Source organism: Notolabrus celidotus, chromosome 10 (assembly GCF_009762535.1).
Source record: "Notolabrus celidotus isolate fNotCel1 chromosome 10, fNotCel1.pri, whole genome shotgun sequence".
NCBI classification, from domain to species: domain Eukaryota; kingdom Metazoa; phylum Chordata; class Actinopteri; order Labriformes; family Labridae; genus Notolabrus; species Notolabrus celidotus.
In genome coordinates, this window is record NC_048281.1 from 15,401,380 (window position 1) to 15,413,528 (window position 12,149).

Below are 12,149 nucleotides of genomic sequence, written 5' to 3' on the forward strand. Positions count from 1 at the left end.
AAAAACCTTTTAATTATTTCTTTCTTTATTTCTTTCTTTCTTTCTTTCTTTCTTTCTTTCTTTCTTTCTTTCTTTCTTTCTTTCTTTCTTTCTTCTGTCTTTTATCAATGCATTTACTTAAATCAAGTAAAGTGTTTGTCTTAAGTCAAGATTATCCATCTTCTACAAATAAGATCTCAGCTTGAAAAATGTATGAAATGTAAAATAAACCTTGTTTCTTCTAAATTACAACTCAAAACAAGATCTTTTCAAGATTGTTTGACTTAACAAAATATTTAAGGTGTCTCAAAACAAGTCCCTCTATCTTGCTCAAATGTTATTTGTTAAGTTAATTTATCTTAAATCAAGTGGGATAAGACATTTTGACTAAAAAAAGACAATTTCACTTGGTAAAATTTTGAGTTTTTGCAGTGTAATAGATTTTTTAAGCTGCATCCTTGATTGATTGTCACAAACACAACTCAACCTGGATTATTGTTTTCAGGAGCTGCTTAATCTTTCTGTTTATTTTCATCATTTGATGTTGTGTTCTTGCTGTAATGCTCAGTCCTCACACTACAGGGTGAGTTTAATTCATTGTACTGAAAAGCTACAGCAGCACCACTTTGTTTTAGAGCATGCATCACTATCAATGATCTCATCTTGTGCTTGCGTGCTTTCTGCTTTTGTGTCTCCGCTCTCTGTGATCCCAGTCATGACCCGTTTCTGTGGCAACCTGATTTTGAAAATAGCTCCCCTCTAACGGCTCCACTGCTGTCGCAAGTCGTGCAGGCAGCAGCAGCAGCAGCAGCAGAAGCCCACTCCTGATGCATGACTCATTCATTGCTCATTATCATCCCACTCTCATTCCATCCTCCTCTCATATCCGATGGAGATGGTCGTGTGGGGGGCGGGGTGCAGGCTACTATAAAGCTGCGGTTTCCTTGCTGCGATTGGCTGGTGGGGAATCCATTTAATCTGCAGCTACTACTACAGGGTCCTCCCCCCCTCTTTTTGTACTCCTCCCCCTCACTCTGCCCGCCCTGACAGCATCCACACACAACAGAGTGTGTGTGTCTGTTCCAGGGAGAATATCAGCTCTGCACAGGGAGGAGAGGATTAGCTCCAGCACTCAGCTCATCTGCATACACGTTTCCCAGAGAAGCACATGAGCACCCAGCGCTGCTCCTCTTTTGTATAAAACCTGGCACTGCTATCACTGAGGCTCCACTTGATCTACTGTCACTACTGAGAGAGGATTTAAAAGGGACCACTGTTGTTTTTGTCTGATTTTTTTTTTAATGGTTTCCACATCTTATTCTTCAATTTTTAAATAGTTGTCTGTGATGTCTCTAAGTCTTTGGGACAATGAAAGTAATATCCTTTGATTTAGACTTGCCCTGAGCATCAAAGAGTTTTCCTGCAATTTTTTGGGGACTTTTTCCTCTGAGGTTTGTTTTGGGAGACTGCAAGCACCAGGATGCCATCCAGAGAGTCCTACGAGGTTCACAAAGAAGAGAAGTCCCTGGTGCAAAAGGCCAAGCGAGAGGCCAATCAGGAGGATATTCTGGCTGCAGCTCTGGGGATGAGGATGGGGCCACAGAAACCTCCAGCCACTTTCTGGCAGCCACTTAAACTCTTCGCCTATTCACAGATCACCTCACTGGTGCGCAGAGCTTCACTGAAGGAGAGCGAGCGGACGCCCAGATCTGATAAAGTCCACAACTTCAAGGTAAGAATTTAATAAGTCTGGTCATTTTTTCCCCCTCTTTTTCTAAATTGTTGCTTTAATTTCATCATGTGTGGCCTGAGGGCTCAAGTGGGAAATGAAAAGAAGAGAAGGAGGGCGGGGAGTGTTGGAGAGTGGGAGAGAGGGGATGAAAAACAGAGCTGTTTTAGCCCGTCCAGTGAGCCTTTATCAAAAGAAAATCTGTTGGGTGGTCTGTGGAGCGCTGCTGTTAGTTTGAGCAGCAGATGGAGAGATTAGTCGGATGGAGAGGGGAAACAGTGGAGGAGTGTTTCCCTGTTTGGCTCCGGCTCACTCTGCTAGTTTGGCTGGTAAATGATGGAGAGCAGCAGGTGAAAAATAACCTTCAAGGCTCTTAAACTGATGATGCTTGTGAAACTCTTTCTGCTGTTGCTTTGCTCTTGGGCTGCTGAATATTTAATTTCAACCACTGAATGTAAAAAGATGTTTACAGAGTACATGTGCTGGAAGCAGATCACACATCTATAGGATAACATATAGGTTGAGTGGATTCATAATAAAGGGAGCATTTTGAACGTACAAAAACATTTGGCTTCAGAAGTAAGCCTTTCAGACACTCGGGTTTACAGATATTTAATTAAAATACAGTTTGACCTATTTTCAAAACCCCAGCCTTTCAGATTAATTAATCCTGTGGTACATGCTTCTATTCTCTGTGTTAAACACAAGCAGTATGTATCACAGTCAAAAGAAAGGATGAATTATATCATCATACGAGTTGGAAACAGCTTAATTTCATGGGGAAAACAGCGCCTCACAGACATGTTCAGCTATCCGGGGCCCTCAGAATGGATTTTATTCAGGTTGTATGTGATGAAACAACAGAAACTAGTTCATAATTTGAAGGTGGCCAGGGGGGAATGCATGGCTACAGTTATTTACAGGTGGAAATATGAAAAGTTTTGATACCTTGCAGGGGAACCCCAAACTAAAATCAGGTTTAGACTATTAAGATTAGCTGGTGCATCCAATTTATGACTGATGGTGATTTAACAGTGGCTACACAAACAACATGTGAAGTCCAAGAGGGGATGGATACTTGTGCGTGTACTTTATGTTAAAGAAAGGAGCCTTGAAATGCTGTAAACATGAGCAGTACCATCAGGTGGCTTCCCTCCAGGTGATTAGAGTGCTGTGTTTTACTCATGCTCCCAGAGGCCTCTCTGATTGGCTGAGCTGTTGTTACCTGGCGGGGCGGGCAGGGAATCCCTTTCCTGTTTCCATAACGAATCTCCCTGACAACTTGCACCTTCACCCTGGTGGAAGTGTCAAAACCACGCTGTGTCACGATGGCTGCCTCCTCCTTCTCCTCAGTGCTGTCACTTTAAGGATGTGTTTTTGAACAACAATCCTCTTCCACAGTCCACACACACATAATCCTCCTCCTACACCTCATTTAAGATGGCAGCACCCACAGGTCTCCTGGACAGCTAGAGAAGAAGACTCCCTGCTGTTCTCTATGTCTCTGTTTGTGATGTCATTGCTCTTCATCACTAATATGAGTCACTTCTCCCTCTCTCTGCTGCAGGTCCACACCTTCAGGGGGCCGCACTGGTGTGAACACTGTGCCAGCTTCATGTGGGGACTGATGGCTCAAGGGGTCAAATGTGCAGGTACATCTTGTTCGGACTCACTGTTATATAAACCACTGCATACAAAGTGAGCATCTGTGTATGTGGGTTACTTGGTTTTTTATCTGGAGTTGGATTATTAAGATTTAATCCCAACAGTAGTTTGTGGATTAAAGGGTTGTGTAACACACTGAAGTAAAGGCTGTATAGCAATGACGCAATAACTATTCAACACCACTCAAAAACCTTCTTTATTGCCTCTTTTTGTTCTTCACTTTCGTGTTAATGAAAGTATCAGGTAAACAAAAAGAGGAACGAGTTTCAGTGTAATCACTGCTGCCAGATTATTAAAAAAAGATCTAATCTTTTCTAAGCTTTTGGGGAATTATAACTGGACATTTATTTTTTAAGCTCAGTGTTTGGTTGCATTTCTCATCCGCTTGTCATTACAGCAGAAACAAAGGTTTTATGTGTTTCCACTTCCATGGTTTAATGGATGAACATTTCCTGCATTTGGAGTAAACATGCAACAGTGGGCTCACAAAGCAAAAATAACGTCTTTTAGGCTCAGTTATTTATTTTCCTCCAGTGCTTTTTTCGCTACAAGGCACTCTACATTCAAGTTTCTTTGCCTACACTCAAAGTATATGATGGCTGTAACATACACACATTAAGTCCTGTTCCAGTGAGGTAATTGTTCCTGTTAGATTTCCCTTTTTTCTTGTCAGAAACTCAGATTAGATTTCTGTTCTCATTGCAGTTGTTGTCAGAAATCCTTCCACATCCCAGAATAGGGCGATAATACAGCCTGGTGTGCCTTTGATGTTTTATTGATGAAACAAAGTGTGTCACATAAAACTGTGCGAGCTCTGACATCAATTATTTATGCCTTGATTTTGAAAGCTGACAACAATAGAAAGAAAAGGCACATAATGTTTGCAGCCAATCTTTATAAACTCTTATCCTGTCATTCCTTCAGACTCGACCACAGCCAGCAGAATCTAGGGCAGAGGAGTCTCACATGATGCTCACATTTGCATACCAAAAAAAAAATCTCCTCCCACCCCCTTTTTTTTTTTCTTTTTGTATGTGTGAACTGGTTCTGGCTGAGTGCCAGAAAGCCAGCCTCTGCTTGTGCTTGTTGTGCCACATTTCCTCATCAGAGTACGCCCCCCACAGCCTCGTCCCATCATGCCCCATGAAGGAAAACAAAGCTGGCATGTCTCTTTAATGAGGAGCAGAGCTGGGAGCGTGGGGAAAGAGCTCCATTTCCACACACATTAAAATTCAGCAGCTTCAACTGAGGAGCTGGGTCAAGCAGCTCAACCCCTCTCTAACTGGAGATACTTGGTGGTAAAACTTAACCATCTAATAGAAGTGCTGCTTTTTTTGTTTTTCAAACCCAGCCTGAAAGAAAGCGGTTTGAGCTGGAAACTCTCCTGATAATGTGCTGATAAGAAATTAACATCCAGCGACCATTAAAAAGCCCCTCAGAGCACTTTAGCCAAACTGATCTGCAGTCGTCTCGCCATAGCAACAGAGACAGAGCTGATGATGCGCTAGAGCGACATCCCCCGTCTCCAGGTTCCTTGGTGTCCCATGGGTCCCTTTCTCACCCTCACCCGCCCCACATGGGACCTCACAGGAACACCAGAAGCTCAGCAGCAGACCTGTGTGTGATGACAGGCCCTGCTCTATTTCACCGCCTGTCTCATATCCTTAAGAGAATCATCTCTTAAAGTAATTACATTTCTGCATCAATGCATAGAAAAGCAGGCGGGGAGAATTTCTCTGGGGACCCATATTAATCTAAATAACGTCTGAGGGCCCACAGAAGCATGGATCTGTGCTTTTAGAAGTCATTTTTTAGATTTAGAATATAAAAGTAACAGTTCTTCAGAGGAATCTGGATGTTATTTTGTATGTTTTTTGTCTTTAAAGGCACATGGCTTTGTCCAAAAAAAAAAAAAAGAAAAGAGGAACCCTTCGGAACTTGGAGACGGCTCAAAAGATCTAAGAGCTTGAAGAGCTGCCCCATTTTAGTCTGGGAAAGTAGGTCTAGTGTAGCCCGCAGCGCCTCAATTGCTGCTTCCACAGCCATTGTGTGCAAGCTTTGGATTTTGGAGGAGAATAGAGCACACAGCAGCTCTGACTCTCCCTCCTCCAGGCTACAGCGTTTCTCTCTGCTCCTCTAATTCCCTGCATGCGTCTCTGTTTCAAAGCTGAGCTGCAGTCTCGCTCTCCACAGGCTCCTCTGCTCCCCGACAAGGTGAATCCTGCCCTCATACAGCTGTGCCTCAGGCCCCGTCCGCTGTGAGGGGATACTTACACTGACATCAGGACTAATACGCAGTTTGAACACCCAGTGAGGAACATCTACATTGGAAAATGTCACATAAAGATCATTATCTAAAAAATCCTTTCATTTTCTAACAATAAAGCAGATTTTACCTGCTTTTAATTGATAATATAAATATTTCTTGACTACTATACATTTCATGATATACTACCACTAAATGTCTTGCCCTTTGTTTATCACGGTTCTATTCTTGGTTTTTAATCATTAAATGGCCCTTTTAGAGGTGACTTTGGATTTATCCCCTGCTGAAGGTGACTATGAAGGAGAGAGATGCTCTCCAGTGGTCCTGCAACATTTAGAGGCCAAATATTGATCAGGGGAATTAACCCACCTCTGCAAGCCAAAACACACAGGAAACCAGCCAACCAAATTGAAATGAACCTGATGTTGATCGTGAATTTACATAAGAGTCTTCAATTTAGGTATGAAAAGAAAACTGACTTGCAAATGATAGCTCAGCTGGGGTACATTTTCAATTGTTGCAGCTTCCTTTTGTCCTTTTAAGGCTGTAAAAGAACTAAAAGGGTTTTTGTGTCTCTCTGCAGATTGTGGTTTGAACGTCCACAAACAGTGCTCACCTCTGGTGCCCAACGACTGCAAACCAGACCTGCGACACATTCGGAAAGTGTACAGCTGTGACCTCACGACCCTGGTGAAAGCTTACAACACAGCCCGGCCTATGGTGGTGGACATGTGCATACGAGAGATCGAGTCCAGAGGTTTGTTGTTTTGGACTTGTGTTTGCGTGTGTATTTCTAAAGTGTAGAGGACCAGTTTTCCCTGTTTGTCCCTGATATCAACGCAGCTTGGTTTAATTGCTAATTGGATTAGTTTCAAGCTTTAAAATGTACAGACTCAAGGCTTATTATTTGCTGGAGTTAGCTGGATGAGTGGATGTGTTATGAAGGATTTTGTCTGAAGTGCTGGAAACTAAAGAGAAAGATTTATGGAGGCAAAGTAAGGCCAAAATGATTCAAATTTAACAAACCATGAATGTGAAATATAGTCCTATCTGACCATTTTTTGTTATTTACTTCCAGTTATATATCCGAAACACTGTGATAAACACTTTGAGGGTCATTTTGAGTTTTCTGCGAGTAGCTTTTCTATGTTTATTAGTTCATAATGGACACAAAAATGCCTTTAATTTGAAGCCTTTCTTCCAAACTTCTTCATGTAACAGGACAGAGTTATAATGACTTTAATCAGGCTGTAATTATCATTCATGGTCATATAAATGTTCAAGTTTTTTTCTGAAATTAAACTTTATTTCTTGAAGTTTGTGAATTTGACCAACCCCAAATGAGAGACCCAATTGTTGTAACCAAATGATTCTGATTAACTCTGATTTTTAACTCTTAAATCTTCTGTCTCTCTGAAACAAATTGAAGGATTTAATAATCAGGTCGATATGTGAAAATTGTATAAGACTGAAAATGTAAATAAGGGATGTACAAACCTCATTCAGAGGGATGGATCGCAAACAAAGAGTTTCACACATTTGAATTAACAAATATATGTCATTACAATACAAATATTCAGAGTGTCATAATACAAGTGTTATGTTTTTATAAGATCCAAGCCTTCGTTGCTTACATGAAGACATTCAAAGTCTAAAGTTATTTACTTCTGCAGAATGCAGTAACTTGATCGTATGTCTTACACAACAGCCTCTCTGAATGTGTTTTAAAAATCAACTCTTCTCCTCATATGATCCTCGTTCTAAAACAGCTTTCCTCTAGTTTTATAGACAGCTTTGCATTCAAAGTCTGATTACAGTACTAACTGAGTTAATGATTCCTGGGTGGTGATGACTGAGAGGAGTGATGAGTGTGCTGCCGGTAATTGTACGTGTGTAATGAGAAATACATTACTCTGTTTCCTGCTGCCTTATTTGATTGCATTTCAGTTAAATCATTCAGCCTTGTAGGAAACTCATTGCTCCCTCATTGTGTGCCCTCTAAAACATGTCCGTGGCTAAGTTTGATTTATGTCTTTATTATTTTGTCCTGTGATGCAGAAAACTATTTGCATCTGCCCATGTTGTTCCATTGTGTGACATTGTGGACATTTTATCCTTAATTTTCGTATGCATATTTAAGAGCGTTTAATGGTGTTTTCTAAATTACCCAGGGCAATATATGCAGGTGAATTTTTCTGCATTACTCTTGACAGCTGTGACGATGCCTGAAAGGTTGTTTATTTCCTGTTTGTTCCTCAAGGACTGAAGTCTGAAGGCCTCTACAGAATATCCGGATTCAGCGATTCTGTTGAGGAAGTCAAGACGGCGTTCGATAAAGGTATGTGTTCCTTTTTGATATGCATGTTGTTCCTGTCTGCTAAAAACAGTGATTGACATTGCGTGCTCTCATATGTTTACATGAGACTCACATGACATTTTAAATTAATGAAAAAGTGACACATTTGAGAAGGATTACAGTCCATCTGGGAGTGCAGATCCCATCCTGACAAGTCGCTCTCACGCAGTGTGGACAGACAGGCAGGGACCTCAGGGGATACTAACCATGGCTGTACTTGCACTGCCTTAAACACAGAGGCTGTATAAAAAAAAGCTCTTCACTGTGTTGGGATTCAGTAGTAGACTTATTGAGAATGAGCCTGTCTTGGCCCAGTGCAGTGTGAATTTTAACTGTAAGAAAAAAGCCTGCAGCAGTGGGCTAAACTCCGAGCCAGATCGGCATGTGGGAGATCATCCATGACAGAGTGTCATTCCAGCTCACAGCACTGTGATGTTCAGTCTGCCAGCACAAGTAGGCCATGGCCTCTCCGCAAAGCATGCAGAACTGAGGGAAAGTCAGACTTAAACAGGCCAGGCGGATGATAGCAGCTACTTTGCAAAATACAGAGCAGGAGAAGTTTGTTTAACACCCATAGGAACAAAAATCACTTCATTCACATTCTCCATTTTTACCCTGTAAAAACTCTTTTTTTCCTCTTCTTCTTGTCTCTCTTACACCTCCACACAGATGGCGAGAAGACAGACATCTCAGTGAACGCCTATGAAGACATCAATATCATCACGGGTGCTCTGAAACTGTACCTGAGGGATTTGCCTGTTCCCGTCATCTCGTACGACGCTTACCCGAGGTTCATTGAGGCTGCAAGTAAGTTGTGACTAAACAAATTAGTCAGAAAGACACACACCTGTTTCAGAGAGTATCCTGCTTCGGATTAAGACTGTAAACATCCATGATTATGGTTTATGGCCTCTGAATCATGTGTTAATTTTGGATCATGTGGAAATTACTCTGTGTACCTGACAAATGTAAACCAGCCTCAAACACCTGTATGTGCTGGAATCCATGTGAATACCATCTAACAGATCTGAATGCTTGATAAATCTCCTCAGAATGAAAAAAAAAAGCATAATGGGGCTTTAGTGTTTAGTGAACTGAACTCTTTAACCTGTTGTTTACTTACTCATAATCAGCTGCATGTCCAATTCAGTCCTTGGCCCTCATTTGAAAATGTGTTGTGATTGAATAATAATAATAATAATAATAATAATAATAATAATAATAATAATAATAATAATAATTTTATTTGTAGAGCACCTTTCAAAACCAGGTTACAAAGTGCTTTACATGGGCAGCAAAATAAAACAAGCAGATCATAAAAACACACGAGTCAAGATAAAGAAATAAAACATATTTTAAAAGACATAAAATTCCCCTAAAAGAACTCTAAGGGATTACAATCATTTTAAAATATGTTTCTTAAGACAGTTCAGATAAAATAAAGTCAAATAAAATCTAGATAAAATCCTGGAAGGCTCCACGATAAAAGTAAAGTCCTCGGGCAGATGGTTCCAGAGTGTCGGACCCCTCACAGCGAACGCTCTGTCCCCTTTTGTTTTCATTTTAGTATTTGGAATGCACAGTAAACCTCTGCCCAAGGATCTCAACGTATTAGTCGGCTCATAGGGTATTAAAAGGTCTGCTATATAGCTCAGAGCAAGACCATGCAGAGCTTTAAAAATAATCAGTAAAATCTTAAAATCAATTCTAAAACATACAGGGAGCCAGTGCAAGGAAGCTAAAACCGGAGAGATGTGGTTGAACTTTGTGGTTCCGGTTAAAACCCTGGCAGCTGAGTTCTGTACAGTTTGGAGACAATCAAGGGATTTGTTGTGCAGACTGCTAAAAAAAACTGTTACAGTAGTCCAGGCTTGAGGAGATCAAAGCATGTAAAATCGTCTCTGTGTCTTTAAAAGTTAAAACGGACTGAATTTTAGAAATGTTTCTGACTGTAGAATATCTCAATCTCCTTGAAAAACGTTGAAAATGCAGCCTGAAAACCAGTGACTATTGAAACGTAACACTGACCATAAGTCATGAATAAGTACTAAAGACAAGTATCATACAGAAGTTCTACATTCATCTTATTAGCAAACACAACAGCCAAGCTCCCCTTCAAAAGTCTTATTATTGTTAGCAGTCTCAAGCAGCCTCAGACTCCCTCTCAAAGACTATCAGCTTTAATGAGCCCACAGAAAATGACTACATTGATCCCTATTGAGGTCAGAGAGTTTATTGTGTCCTCTCTTAACAGCACCCTGCTCTCTGTTTTTGTCCAGAGCTCACAGATCCAGAGAAGAAACTGGAAGCATTCCGCGAGGCTCTAGCTCTGCTGCCGCCATCACACAGGGAAACTTTGAAGTACCTCATGGCGCACTTAAAAAGGTGAGGCATGCAGTCAGACAGAGGTTTCTTTTGAAGGAGGTGTTTCAGAAAAGGGTTTGCTATTTCCTTTTTGTATCATTATACTATTCATTCAAAGTTTCAAGAGCTGTTAGTCTTTCACTGTTCAGTGGCGGTTCTGGGGAGCGGCAAACAGGGGCCAGTGCCCCTGTAAAACTGAACCTGGACCCCCCTGTGGCCCCCCCCTCCACACCAAACAAATATTATACTATAATAAAAAAAGCTTTGAGCGCTAAGGGACTCATGTTGAGTGTAAACAGCCAAACAGCTGCTGTCAGTCTGCAATTTGATATAGTACACAGTAGTATATATGTCTAGTATAAAGGGATGCACTGATGTTTTGCCAGTTTGTTATCAGCCGGTCCTCGCCCTTTTCAGTCTCTTTTGTCAGGGTTGAATGTGTCCCTCTGACAACACCCTTGGCCCCAGCCTGGCCCCCCCAGTAAAATTGGTCTAGAACCACCACTGTCACTGTTATCCCTTCAGAGAGCATGATGAGTCTCAAGCAGCTTCCACCTTCTCTCCACTAATAGAAGAGGAAATGTGACCAAAAAAAGATTAATAGAAAGTTACAGCTCTTGTGTGACATGTCAAAAATGAAGGATGACAGAAAACAAGATGCATCAATTTTTGTGTTTGCTATAATTTTGGCTAATGCTAATTCCACATAATTTGAAGTGATGAACACAATGAGGAAATTGAATTTCAATTGACACGTTATTTTTATAACACCAGAATGAAACTCAGATCTTGTTGGGCTTCAAGTTATAAAGTTAAATGTACTGTATCGGCCTTAGGTGCTACATTGTTCCAAAATACAGGGTCAGGTTTTTGAAGTGGGAGTTTGAGGGTAACATCCTAAGATGACTTTTTCCTTTTTTTAAACTTTGTTAAGCCCCTCCTCTCCACAGCTGCAATTTTCATGTTTCTCCAGATTCACATAATGTTTCTAACATTAACGTTTACTTTCAGGGTGACTCAGAATGAGGAATTCAACCTGATGAATGCAGAGAACCTCGCCATTATTTTCGGTCCCACCCTCATGCGTGCACCAAACCTGGACGCCATAACAGCACTGAACGACATCCGCTACCAGAGACAGGTGGTGGAGCTGCTCATTAAAAAGGAAGACGTGTTCTTCTGAACACAGACAAGAACTTTTATAGAACAGCTGTCTAATCAATCTTTGGTGTAAAGACTTGAAAGACCGTTTGTATGACATTTATTGATACATTTTTTTAAATGCCCTGCGTATGGACTAGTGCTGCCCTAACATTTCTCCTCCCCTGCTTTGGGTGTGGGCGATGAACTTTACACTTTACACTTGTACGTACTCTATGTCTCCCCATTTTTGTCGGGGGATTTCCAGAAGCTGACAGGCCAGCATGCATGGTGCGAGGTCTTTGTTGCTTTGTAGTCGTAACCCAGCATGTGTTCAGATCGTGTAGCGCTGTGATTTTTGCTTTTTGTCTGTTCTCTACTAGCCGTAGTCCACATTCCCAGCAGCCTGCTGTGCAGTTTTTTTTTCTTTCTGTGAAACATTGAATAGCTGGATGTAAAAATAAGCTACTGATTTTACGGGGGTACTTTTTATGATGCCTTTATGATGTATTTTTTTATCTCCTCAACTGTTTTTATGTAACCTGCAGTAGTTGAATGAGCCTTTCCTGTTAATGTGTACACACTGGTGCATCTGCCTGTCCTTAACATTTTTATTGTGTTATAAACAGCATTATTTGTGAGTTTAATTT

At 41.1% G+C, this 12,149-nt stretch overlaps 1 protein-coding gene across 1 annotated transcript; it reads left to right on the top strand.

The window, feature by feature from the left end:
- The first annotated feature begins 812 nt into the window (after positions 1 to 812).
- On the top strand, positions 813 to 12,146 carry chn1 (chimerin 1). The gene is made up of 7 exons (XM_034694137.1): positions 813 to 1,711; positions 3,276 to 3,360; positions 6,223 to 6,396; positions 7,900 to 7,977; positions 8,665 to 8,802; positions 10,275 to 10,380; positions 11,371 to 12,146. The coding sequence occupies exons 1-7, from the start codon at positions 1,460 to 1,462 to the stop codon at positions 11,540 to 11,542; spliced, it is 1,005 nt and encodes a 334-aa protein (XP_034550028.1). The 5' UTR covers positions 813 to 1,459; the 3' UTR covers positions 11,543 to 12,146.
- The last annotated feature ends 3 nt before the right edge of the window (positions 12,147 to 12,149 follow it).

Bases quoted from the DNA above. Each gene is read 5' to 3' on its own strand.
- chn1 (XM_034694137.1), top strand. From the start codon at position 1,460: ATGCCATCCAGAGAGTCCTACGAGGTTCACAAAGAAGAGAAGTCCCTG. The intron at 8,803-10,274 runs GTAAGTTGTGAC...GTTTTTGTCCAG, and splicing joins GAGGTTCATTGAGGCTGCAA to AGCTCACAGATCCAGAGAAG. The intron at 10,381-11,370 runs GTGAGGCATGCA...GTTTACTTTCAG, and splicing joins CTCATGGCGCACTTAAAAAG to GGTGACTCAGAATGAGGAAT.